This window comes from Lutjanus erythropterus, chromosome 19 (genome assembly GCF_056507025.1).
Source record: "Lutjanus erythropterus isolate fLutEry1 chromosome 19, fLutEry1.hap2, whole genome shotgun sequence".
NCBI lineage: Eukaryota > Metazoa > Chordata > Actinopteri > Lutjaniformes > Lutjanidae > Lutjanus > Lutjanus erythropterus.
In genome coordinates, this window is record NC_139335.1 from 10,728,581 (window position 1) to 10,742,024 (window position 13,444).

Sequence of the window (13,444 nt, forward strand, 5' to 3'; positions counted from 1 at the left end):
GCTCAAGTGCGCTCACTGAGCCATGGCGAGGCATTTTGTTTTGAAACTGTGCATTCCAAAAATCTTTCATTACTGTTTTTCATTTTTATTGCTGGCCTAGAACTAATCCATTACTTGCAAGGAGAGCTCAAGGGGCACGGAGACGTTTCTTAAGAGTTTAATGAAATATCTGCCTCCAGGTTCTTTTAACACTGTGGACCTTCAGGGTTTCACCTCAGGGCTTTGTTGCTGTATCCCTCCTTCCCCTCAGGTGCTGAGCAGGAAATTAAGGGATGGATCCGCACACAGTGAAGCGCTGATTAAGACCTGATGTTACCACGCTGCATGTGCCATGTTATCTCAAGCCAATGGATAGACCTTAAGAATGGTCAAATCATGTTTTGTAGGTTTCCAGTGACAATCGCAATAAAAGTCAACACCACATTTACTTGCTGTCTCTGTGAAATGAATCAACACCCACTAAAAGCTGAAATAACTGCAGTTTATTTGAGTTATTAAAATACAGTATGGTCGCAAGCTTTGCAAAATATAACACTAAGAACCAGCAAAGTAAGAAACCAGAAAATTAATGCATGAGTTTGGCCATAAAAACACTGTAGCCTTTAAGCATTGTAATAAAACCACTGAATTACTAACTTGACTCATTATCAGTATCAGAGTAGTTCATGAAGCTGCTTTCGAAACAAGACACGTTTTGTACTTAGAATCATCTGCTGTGCTGCATTGTTCTCTATGTCAGGATTATCATATGTGCTACAAGAATTTACATCATAATCCTTAATCTTCTTAGCAAACTTCAGTTGCTTAATTAAAGTCTCAATTCAGCAGAACAACACAAAGGCATTACATCATTCAAACATACAGTACTGCCCAAAGTGATAATCAAGTGCGCTTCATTACAAAGTTTTCCTCATTTTCCTCATATGTTCACCAGAAAAGAGAAACATTATTACCACCATTGTTCTGCTTCTAATTCTTCTGATATTAATTTTCTTTCATTTTGCAAGAGGGGAACTTTCACCTTCCCTAAAGACAAGCAGGACCTCAGAGGATCTTTTAGATATCAACAGGGATGTGTCTGAAGCAGTGATTGAAGAACTCTAAGGAATGACATTTTGTTTAATGCAGGTATGTAAACTTTCTGGCTGATAAACCTTCAGACTGACTGGTCTCAAACTGGCCTTCCTGGTTCATATTTCCATATCTCACTGGAGCCTGAAACAACATGACTTCGACAACACAGCCCCTTGATGATGGCAAATGAACTTGCGGGCTGTGTGGCCATGGGCAGGAGGTCTAAAAATGAAGGCAAAATGACACATTTGCTATCTTAGAGTAAAAACCACTGACGCCTTAGACTGTCTAAAATCAGGTTGAAGCGCTAAGTCTGTGGCACAATTGGTCTGCCTGCAAAAGATTGTGTTTGGCCGAGGCACACACGTCTCCACAATCACAAAATACCTTAATTTATGTTAAGTCTTTTCCCTACACAGGAGTGTGGATTAGTAAAGTGTCCTTTTAACATATTTCTTATCAGCAATAAAGTGTAAATGGCTAAGGTGTAACGCCTGGCTAAGGTGTGAACACGTCTCTACAATCACAGGACACCTTTCATTCGTTAAACAGCGTGTGTGTGTGTGACATGCTCACTAATAAGGAACCAGGAACTGTTATTATAATTACAAAGCCCAGTAAATCTCAACTGACCTGCAAAGTGCACACAGGACGGGATCACAGCTGTCAGATAGTCTTTAACAAATCAGCCACATGACAGCTGGAGCAGCTGTAGTGTTTGTGTCTGCGTGTTTACTGGGATCCAGAAAACAAGGACTGAACAATTATGATCTTATACTGTTATATCTGACCATGAGACCAGTCTGCCCCGGGAAGAAAACAGTATGTGTACTTCTGTCAAGGTGTGTCAGTATAAAGCATACCCAGCTACATATCTGCATAACATTTACAGTTCATGCACTGCATTACTTTTTGCAGGCATTCATGTTCCAAGTGATACTGCTTTGGAGACATCCTGCCATCTCCAAGGTGATGAGAGTCAACTTTATGCCTAAACTCGCCAGTGAATTAATGAGGGCATTTGTGCACAGCTGATAGGTGTATCCCGCTGTGCGCTGCTGGTGCAAGGGGTGGGACAGGACAGGATACCCCTGTGCCCCTGGGGCAAGACAGCAAAGGTGGATTCTGACATAAATTTTGTCCATTGCGCCTCGTGCTTTCCACTTCCGCTTTAGATCAGCGTAAGATAGGGACTGAATGATAAAATTAAATTTGGATATGACACTGATTCTTGTGTTTATACACCAGCCACTGGTCTGATGTGATGCTACAAATTTGGTTTTGGATGTTCGTGTGTGTGTGTGTTCCTCTCAGTCTCCCTCGCGCCCCACCTCCCTGCCATCCGTCCAATCAGAGCAGAGAACGGGCGCTCGGGCCTGGTAGTGGAGCAGCAGCAGCAGAGAGCGGAGGGAGCGGGGAGACAGTGGGGGAGGGTCACGTGTGTACACAGTGTGGGACTCAGCAGCACTCCAGCAGTAGTAAAGTCTGTAACGGACGGCCCCTTTTCAGAACAAGCCTCGTCCGAAAAGTTGATAGATGAAGCCAGGGTCCACCGACATGCAGTAAAACGGCTCTTTTTTGCTGTTTTTAGGCTTCATGAGCGCGGGGAGAGACGGGGAGCGTATTTCAGGACGTCTGTTTGTGAAATGAAACGACTGAGAAATGCCAGTGGAAATGCTACATCCAAACCCTATGCCTCCGTAGGTTTGTCTCCGACCAAAATCTATACGTTTCTGGTGAGTTTTTAAATCTCCGTTCTCTTATTTTGACTTCCTTTCTGTGGCGTGTTTGCCTTTGATTTTCACCTCACTACGACAGAGAAGTGAATTAGCCCCACTGGAGATGCGACAGTGAGCGCGTTAGCTTTAGTGGTGCCAACAATAGCCGCAGAAATGGCAGAATAATGGTGAAGCCGTGACAGCTATCCACGCTTTGATCCGTGGAGCCAAGTGTGATGGAGAGACTCAGTGTATCACAACAATCAATACACACCGCGATCGGCTGGTTTGTTTTTATTACCGTTGTTCAGCTGTAGCGGTTTTAACGAGACGTTTATATTTGGGAAAACAACACCTGAAGACGTTTCTCACGGGATCAGCTTTCTCAAGTGCTGGAGAAAAGTTTTATCAGTTTAATCAGAAGCCACCTGAGGGAAAAGCTCATACATTAGTTATAGAAAGTTTAGTTTTAAAGTTGCGCTCTTAACATGAATAATAGCCTCTATATTGTTGACATGACATCTGTCATTGGGACCTACAGCTAATGGGACGTCATACTGAGTCTGTTCATTTAAGCATGTTTATAACTAATAGACTGCAAGATGAAAGCAGCTTTGCTCGCTTGATCAACCTATAAATAAATCACAGGACATCAGTGAGTAATTACAACGTTTTTACATATGTATGTTTAATGTTGTGATGTTAAATCACTGATAAAATACAAGATCATGAACTGATTCAAGCACAGGAACATGAATTTCCTCCCAGTTTTTAGTTTTCTTTTTAGTCAACACCAGTTTGACACTTTTGTTTTGAACATTTGATCAGTTTTAACGCCACCAGGCTATTTAATAACAGATCTTAAAAATAGAGCTGCAACAATTTCTCAATTATTAATCAATTACTAAATTAATCGCCAACTGTTTTGATAATCAGTTAATCAGTTTGAGTAATTTTAAAGAAAAAAGTCAACATTCTCTAATTACAGCTTCTTAAATATGAATATTTTCTGGTTTCTGATACTCCTTTTGGGTTTTGAGCAAAACAAGACATTTAAGGACATCATCTAGGGCTTTGAGAAACACGGAACAACATTTTTCACCTTTGTCTAATATTTTATAGACCAAAAAACAAATTGATGGGTTAATCAACAATGAAAATAATGATTACTTTTAGCCCTTATTAATGGTTGTTTGCCATATTTCACATCAATTATGATCCTGAGTAAATGCTGCTTTATAAAAAGATAAGTCTCACCGCTCCCCAAATTAAATGGTTCTTGAGATTTAGGCTTTGCACTTGTTGTTCAACTTCATCCATGTGACCGAAGGGGACATGGGCATGTGTGCTATGGCTTAATGGCAGTAAGCCTGCTTTGTGCTGACCATTGAGCTCTGAGTTGTTGATTCCTGTGACAGTTCAACATGTTGCCGAAAAGACGCCGTTGGGACTGACCGTGACCTGTGCTTGACCAGAGCCTCTTACGCTGGAACTTGCTATGAGGCAATACTGTTTTCTCCAAGGCAAATCCAACATTGTTCAACCCCCTCTGTGCAGTAGTGAGTCAAATAATTCATCCACATTTTGGACCTTTTAGTTTTTCAGTTGTGAACCAGTCGACAGACAAACAAGAAGTACAGCTGGCAGGTAGATAATCTGTATGTGCAGTTTGCCACAAAACTTCCTGTTTGCAAGGAAGTCATTCAAAAACAGGTTGTCTTACCCATCGATGTGACTCAATTCTGTGGGGACTGATAATTATTTTGGGAAAATGTTCTGAATTATATAACCCCCCCCCCCCCCTGTACAGAACTGGAGTCAATTGTAAGTATTTTAATCACCTTTGAGAGCTTAGTAATTTTAATTTGCAAAATGTTACACAGCATTAGCATGCACCTGAAGTCAGCTTTCTCATTAATACTCTCAGTTAATGGGCTGCTTTCCAAGAATAATAGGCAGCTGAGAAAGGCACTAGAGAGGAACCAGAAAAGATTTAGGGGCTTTCTTAAATGAACCATTCACATCTTAATGGCCTGTCATACTGTCAGTAGTTTGGTAGTTCTGAGGGCAGTTGCTATAAATTATACACCATTAAAGTAGAATCTGTAGAATTTGTCTGAGAGGTTTGTAAATGCACTAGAAAGGTATCAGGACGTTAAATACAGATTTTTTGGTTTGGAAAAACATCCTGAGTACAGCAAAATAATGAGAAAAATAAGCAAATACAGGCAAAGCAGGGTCTCTGCAGATTCAGCCACCAGCACACACTTCTGGTCTGTGATAAGTCTATACATCGTTTTTAAAAAAAAATACATGCAACAAAATGTTGCATATAATACCTTTAATTACTAGAAAATGTTGTTCTTCAAATGTCATTGTGCTGCACTTTTAACATTGCTGCACAGTCACAACATGTATAAATGTGAGTCATGTAATCTTATTTTCTTTCTGTAGTATTTCTGTGGCTGTTCCACTGAGCACTGGTGCAGACGCAACTAGCGAATCATGTGACATCACTCTTTCTACTTTCTGAGAAGAGCCAGTAAATTCCAGTAAGGATATATGAGGGGTGTGGGCCCACTATGTCACACTACTCCCATCAGCTCGTGAGATCTGGCTTCAAAACGCTGAGACGTCAAGCACGTGGGCGTCACTCTTACGAGATCATGTTTGGTGGGGCTGAAGCATGCTGAAGCAGGGCCTCCCCCTCTGGGAATATTTAACTTAACCACTTTTGACATGGAGTAGGGCAAAAAGTTCAGACGAGGCTTAGCCAGGTCTACGTCTGCCGTCATAGTCGTGCAAGAAGAACTCAACAAAGATTTTTCCTCATGTCCTCTTCTGACAAGAGATTAGGCTTTTCCTACTTAGCCATATTATTTTACATATGGCACATTTGCAGGAGGCAGCTAGCAAGAAGACATCTTTCTCCTGGTTTTAGTCTCATAAATACAAACTTACAGTAGATTTGTATACATGATGCTATGTTAAAGATACAATACTGGAAATAGTGATCTATTGTGAGAATTTATGTTAAAGGATTTATGTTAAAAACTCAAATATTTGAATTTGAGCAGCTGTGACTTGCAAATGATTATTATACCAGACAAATTATTGTACACTTGTCAGATGATAAAGACTACTTAGTGCACCTCAGTGATGAATTTGCATGCTTTGATCACTGCATAAATATTGATAACTGCCATAACTTCATATTCTTCTGGTAGCCTCAGGTAGTATGGTGAAATAACAACTGAATTTATCTCTGAGCTTCACTCAGCCCCAACAACACCACTTTCATCTGTAGTTTTGGCTGAATCTGAAGTGGACTTGCCAATAAAATGGTCTGGTATTCTAAATTAAAACACACAGCGATCATGCGGTAAAAGGATGCAGTTCCTCCGAGTTAGGAGTAGACATTTTCTTTCACTTCTTCTGTTTGTGCCCGACCCTAGCTGAGTGGAAAACTTGAGGTTTCATTATGGGTGCTAAAGTGTAATGACTTACACAGCACCAATGTAAAAGTTGTCCAGAGTTAATTGATGCAGGCAATACATCAGTGCTATTAGCGACAGACATGTCACCAATAGCAATCAGAAAGTACTTCGATTAAATGTTTGATAGTTTCAGGTTAGTGCATTAAATGCAAACCACCGTGAAAGCACATAACAAATATGCCTCAGGTCATAAACAACCTGTTCCTTAATGATGGAGTGTGCAATGAGTGGCACGTGAACAGCCAATCATCTCAAACAGACACACCCGATGCAGGCCTCCTCCCTGGCTAATAAACAGCCTATGATACCCCTTGGTGCTATGACTGTCATGACCTATATGATCAATAATTATCAATATAAACTGATAAGAAGTTTCAATATTGTGATAGACTTTTCAGCGATATCACCTGGGCCTGGGGGCTGTAGCAACTGATATACAGAGGAGAAAATGGAAACTGTTTGGAGAAGGGCAAGCACTTTCAAAAAACACTTGGATGAGCCATCTGTCTGTCACTGTCTATCATTGGCTAACTATAATCAAGCTGATCAACAAAGGCATTTATTTGTATGTGGTGAGCTGAATGAACATTTTTTATAGCCTAAGAGAACTTGCTTAGTTAGGGCAAGTTAGGGTCCTACAAATTGCTACAAATTGTTATGCTGAAAGACTCGTCATCCGCCAGTTTGGTAGACATCACCTAACCTTAGTGGTACAAGACTGCAGAAAAGGAAACACAACAACAAACTCTTGCCAAAGCCAATCAGGAGTAAAGACCGTATAAAAGAAGTGGGCATAGCCTCCACGACTGAAAAGAGAAGTTAACCTGGTAGTGCCATCAACAACATCTCAAAACATCTCAAGAGAAAACCGGATCATCAGATCCCTGCAGATTCCAGTTCCACAACTCAAAAACGTATTTGGGACACCTCTGGTTTCAGGTTATTTTAATTGTCTTCAGCCTGACTTGTAGCTGCTAACTAGTGTTAGCTGTTTGCCATCTGGACCAACTCTGCTATGAAGAGTACAAGCAGGCGCTGTAGTAACAACTGGGACTTTTTTTTTCTTTTCTGTGACAGCGAAAACAACACTCAGCTTTTCAGTAACTATCATACTGCAACTGAACATTTGGTAAATACTGGAAATCCCAACATTTCACTTTTCACTGTTTACACACATTATAAAGACCAGGCCAAGTGTTAACCACTACTTCATCATGTTTTGTCATTATCAAGGTCCTGTGTCAAATACTAAGCTAATTCTGTCTATAGAGGGGTAGGAAAGGAGAAACAAAGTCTTTGGAAAGACAACAGTTTTGGCAATTAAACACCAGTGCACCACAAACCCCATGAGTCCTTTTAATATGCTGAATTTTAGGTCCCCTGCAGCTATCGTCAGCTAGAGTGAGCCAAAGTGGTAATGAAAGGGCGCTAAAATGTCTGTATACAGCAGGTGCTAATGAATGGGAACAGCCAGCCACAATGCAGCATTCTCTCTTTAATTATCACCAACTTCTCTTAAAGTCATTTTCTCCTTAGGTGATCAGAGCTTGTTAAAGTAGTGCAGAGTGAACAAATTCTTCCAAACTACAATATGAAAAGAGCACATAATCTATGGGAGAGAGGACCATAGCTAATTATGTACTTTTGTCAAGGCCTGCTTTGATAAATGAGTCACCTAGCTGCTTGTGTTAGAGGACCATGTTTACAAGAGGCCTGACCAGTGCTCCTGTCTGGGTGAGGACAGGTTTTTTTTGTTTAGAGTAACACTACACTTTCTTCCTCCTGATCCTGTTCCAGTCCAGCTCTGAGCTCCAGCCTCCACTATAGTCTCATTACAGCCAATTGGATTAGTATAGAGGAGGGACTGAAGCGTGTGTGTGTGTGTGTGTGTGTGTGTGTGTGTGTGTGTGTGTGTGTGTGTGTGTGTGTGTGTGTGTGTGTGTGTGTGTGTGTGTGTGTGTGTGTGTGTGTGTGTGTGTGTATATGTGTCTGCGTCTGAGGCTTAAGGCCAAAACAGCCCCTCTGTAGTGGTGTTACGTAAGTGAACGGAAGAATCTTTCCCATTTACTGGCATCGTTACTCATCCTCCTGAAAACAAAACTGCCTTCCTGTTCAATGGTATTTTCATGGAGGAGGTTTCCCAAAAAATTCTGCAGAATGATTTTCTATTCACAGAATCATTCCTGTCAATAGTTTTGGGAGTGAAGCCAAACGTGGATAAGTAACAGCCACTGAGGAAATAAAATACAGATCGTGTGTGACTTATCACTGCTATCCTGCAGTAGCCTTATGATCTTCTTTTTCCTTAACCAAAGCTATTTGAATAATTTATTTAAAATGACCTGAAGTAATTATGCAAGGCAGCATTACATAAGCTTTTTTTTTAAACTTGCAGCCCCTTGCAGCTTGATCAAAAACGCTTTCAACATGTGCATGGCCATTTTCTTTGACCTTGCCCTGAACTCCAACCCCTTGACTGGGTCCTCGCTGACCCTTTGCCAGAGCCTGACTCACATTTCACTCCTTATAAATCTACCCATCACCACGTGCCCAACCCCTAGTCAACTTGGCAGTAACCTGAACAGAAGGTGCATGTGCTTTACTCATGGTAGTAACACCAAAGCAGTCCGTGAAGTGTCAGGCTAGAAGAGTGTTTTTCTTTATCTGGTCGCTTGACCATGAGAAAAGCACAAGGGCAGCACTGCACAGGCAGCAATGTCCCTGCATGTGGCTGTGACAGAAAGAGAAAGAGACACAAAGCAAGACGGCAAAAGCTTGCCGAGGCGTCAAACACTTGCTTTGGCCAGCGTGGCCCTCAAAGAGGACCAATAGTGGGTTTTGAGGCTGAGCTAGCAATTGAAGCATATTGTGAGGCATTCGTATTCAGCCAGTCAGATGCAGTGAAGTGAAATTAACAGCGTTACCCAGGGCATAATAGCTGTGCCGTGGCTGATGTGTTTTTGTGTCAAGGCCTTGCTTGCTCCTCTAGCTGAAGCACAGACACCAAAAACAAGAGAGTCGAATGCTGCTCATGGAGGAAAAACAACTTAGTGGTCACTTCCTCAGAACTTCCTCTGAACTTCCTCAGAACTTAATTTGCAAGTAATGCCAGCAACAGACAGAATCTGTCAGCTCTAGTACGATGCATGGCCACTACTTCAATAATATACATGGTAATAACAAGAGATGATAATCACTTTTTATGAGCACGCTCCACATTAATTGATATTCAAACATATGTGTTTATGATGCAGGCCTTTATATCATAATGTGTTCCATAAGCTATGTAATGCTGTCAGAGAATATGCAATATGCTACTGTGGAAATAAACATTTGACTGAGGAAAAGATATTGATTTTAATATTTTAATAAACTGAGAAAAGCGGGAAATCTCTTTTTTACCACTTGTCTTGTGAGGCAAGTGAGTTGCTAGACTATATTATTGTTATCAGAACAGTAACTAACTTTTTTTCTCCATAACTCTCTGCCTGCAGTGGACCTGTTGAGAGACGTGACCCGTGTCAGAGCCCAGCGATGTGGATCTGCATGGTTTACAATGAGACGGACACCAGCGTGGACTTCCGGCTCTGCCAGGACTACAGCCTCATTCTGTCTGTCTTCTCCCTCATCTACCTCCTGGTGTGCTTCCCATTGGGCCTGTGCTACAACGCACTGCTGGTCGTGGTCAACCTCTCCAACAAGGTGTCCATGACCATGCCAGATGTTTATTTTGTCAACATGGCCATTGCGGGCCTCGTTCTCAACCTGGTGGCGCCCGTGGAGCTGCTGAGCTCTACCTTCACCCGCTGGCATGCATGGCAGTACAACAATGAGGTCTACATCACCCTGCTCATCCTTTTCAACATCTCCTCCCTTGTCATCATGTATTCCACCACGCTGCTCAGTCTGGACTACTATATAGAGCGCGCGCTGCCTCGTACGTACATGTCCAGTGTGTATAACACCAAACATGTGTGTGGGTTCATCTGGGGTGGGGCGGTTCTCACTAGCTTCTCTTCGCTGCTCTTCTACGTGTGCAACCACATCTCCACAAAGATGGTCGAGTGCTCCAAAATGCAGAACAAGGAGGCAGCAGACGCCATCATGATGTTCATCGGCTACGTGGTTCCAGCTGTGGCTGTTCTTTATGCCTTTGTGCTCATTTTGCGCATTAGGAAGGAGTCTACACCTCTGGATCAGGACTCTGCTCGCTTGGACCCTTCTATCCACAGACTGCTGCTAGCCTCAGTCTGTGTGCAGTTCGTACTGTGGACCCCCTACTACATGACCCTGCTGGTACACACTGTAGCCGGTGCACCAGGGTACATTAGCAACATACATTACTTACCTACCTATTATTTCTTAAGATGTGTGTCTAAACTGCTGGCTTTCTCTAGCAGCTTTGCGATGCCTCTCATGTACAGGCAGATGAACAAAAACTTCTCCAACAAGCTTCAGCGGCTGCTCAGGAGGCTGCACTGTGGAGACCAGTCCTGCCCTCATGAACGCTCAACAGTGCAGCAAGTGGTGACGTGAGATCTTCCCCTGGGAGATTACTGACGCTCCTCCTACTCCCCCCCTTTTCCACCTCTTGGCCTAGCCGGCACTTATCTCCCCCCTACAGAGCCAGTATGTGACTGGGCTCCCTCGCTGCTCTGGACTGTGTTAACAGCGACATGGCTAACTGTGGAATTTCCTGTCACCTTCCAGAACTTGATCTGATCTATCCAGTTCTGCAGTGGGAGGACAAACCAAGCAAAAACCACTAAGTGCTGTTATTTTTTTGTCACCATGTGAAGTTCTCCACTGAGACACCTGGGCTTCTATTTTGAAGGCAGTAAACTGTCACAATCAGCTGATAACTATCAAGCACAAATATCCTGTAAGCAAGGGATTCCCCAGTACCAAACCACTGCAGCAGGTGCAGCTTCCCTGATATAGGAGTGTTGTGAATATTGTGCTGACAGTGTGCAAGCTTGACTGCATAATATTAATAATATTTTTATTTATAGAGCACTTTTCCAAACCCATGTTACAAAATGCTTTACAGAAAGCAGCAACTTCATAAAAGGCAGATCATAAAAACAATTTCCAAGCAAACAAGGACAGTCACTAAAATCCCATAAAACAGATAAAGTCAGCAAAAATGGTCTGTCGTTAACATCAAATCAATTTCATCAAATAAAACCAGCAAAGGACCGTCAGAAAAATCTAAGCAAATAAAACAGATGAAACCAGTAAAAGGCGGTCATAAAAAATTAAGCAAAATCAGGAAAGGCTCTCTGATAAATTCATCTTTTAAGAAGAGATTTAAAAGAAGTCACTGATTCTGCTGACCTGATTTCCTCAGGCAGTGTGTTCCATAAGTTTGAGGCGCTGACTCAGAACATCCTATCACTTTTAGTTTTTAGCCGTGCCTATGGAACAGATAAGAGACCTCTCTGCCTGAGGATCTCAGCCTATGTACTGGTTCTTATTTGACTAAGAGTTCAGATATATAACATGAAGAAAGACCATGAAGAGCTTTTAAAGTCAACAGCAATGTCAAATCAATTCTAAAACATGGGAGCCAGTGCAAGGAGGCTAAAACAAGCTTAATGTGGTCACTTCTCTTAGACAGTCTGGCAGCTGAGTTCTGTACAGTCTGCAGCCAATTAATGGATTTTTGGTTGAGGCATATGAAGAGGCCGTTGCAGTAGTCAATGCAGAAGAAGATAAAAGTGTGTAAAATGGTCTCTGGGTCTTTGAAAGATAAAAATCAACTCTATTTTGAAAATATATCTAAGATGGTAAAAGCAAGACCGCACAGGTTTTGTTGTGTGCTGCTCAAAGCCAGCACACAACAAAGCAGCTGGCAATATTTGTGTAGCCATGTTCTGGGAGCCAATTACAACAACCTTTGTTTTGTTAGAATTAAGTTGCAGAAAAAATCGTGACATCCGGTTTTTGGCATCATGTAGAGAACTCAGCCTGGCAGGATCAGCGGCTTTAACAGGCAGGTAGATTTGTGTGTCACCCGCATAACAGTGGAGGGTCACAATAAATAAAGTCCCAATAAGAATAACGACACGTAACATGCAGTCAGATCCAGTAAGCTATAAACCTTATTAATCAAGTGATGGATGGTGGCTGGTTTATCGACAACCCACCACAGCTAATGAACTTGCATTGGGTGTCAGAACCAAACCAGCAGTTTGTGCTGTTTACTGCCCTCAATCTAGAGGATTGATCACTTGAATGAGAAAACAGTTCTACCTTTTCAGAGCTGCATTTTCTTTTTACTTCATTGTGTTGAGAGTGATTTCTCATCATGAGAGCAAATAATCTTCACATTTTAAAGGTGGAATATAATATTAATGGTCTCTTACAGAAACTATAGCTTATTTCAAAGCTATATTCTTTCTCAATACCAGTACTACCCTGTAAGCTAGATGTAGGTACTGGTATGAAGAAATGGTCTCGTTTAACTTTTATAATTAAAGTTCTGAGGTTTTGATCCACTCATAAGCATAAAGAGATTATTATTGCATATGTTATAAGCTCTACAACAAATATCATATAGTACATTACATAGAATATACATCCACATCACATAAAAGTCACACAGAACTACATGAAATGCTTATAAAAAGCTTGTATTCAGGGCTCAGACATAACCGGTATACCTCTTGCGATCTCTGCTGAAATCACATCACCTGTTAACCATAAGCAGTTCAAGTCAACTCCTTAAAAAAATCCACTCATTATTTTGAGCAAAGAGCCTCAGCCCAGTATGTGATTTGTTAGGATCCATTCTGTCTCTGCAGGAATTATGCATGGAGAGCCTCACGTAGGGTCAGTGAAGTCCCCACAGGGTCACAGAGAGGGCCCTGAGGAAGTGGCATGTACATTCCCTAACTGTATGAGCACTCATGAGTGACTGGGATGTTTTGTCCAGAGGAAATATGAAGCTTGACTGGGTCACTCCAGAGGCACAGTCAGAAACCTTCACACAGTTTTAAAAAACTTGCCTGCCAAGCACCTGCAAACAGCGTGTTTGACGCAGACTTTGAACTGTAATGCTGCTCAGATACATTAGTGTAATCTGCACACTTGGCAAAGCTGCTTTGCTTTCTTGCCTGCCACTTAGTGAAAAGAGAACAGACTAATAGTGAT

General features: G+C 41.8%; 1 protein-coding gene across 1 annotated transcript; it reads left to right on the forward strand.

The window, feature by feature from the left end:
- The first annotated feature begins 2,508 nt into the window (after window positions 1-2,508).
- Window positions 2,509-11,825, forward strand: gpr146 (G protein-coupled receptor 146). The gene is made up of 2 exons (XM_084744188.1): window positions 2,509-2,810; window positions 9,784-11,825. Exon 2 carries the CDS (start codon window positions 9,824-9,826, stop codon window positions 10,823-10,825), a length of 1,002 nt encoding a protein of 333 aa, XP_084600314.1. The 5' UTR covers window positions 2,509-2,810; window positions 9,784-9,823; the 3' UTR covers window positions 10,826-11,825.
- Window positions 11,826-13,444: the final 1,619 nt, after the last annotated feature.

Bases quoted from the DNA above. Each gene is read 5' to 3' on its own strand.
- gpr146 (XM_084744188.1), top strand. From the start codon at position 9,824: ATGTGGATCTGCATGGTTTACAATGAGACGGACACCAGCGTGGACTTC.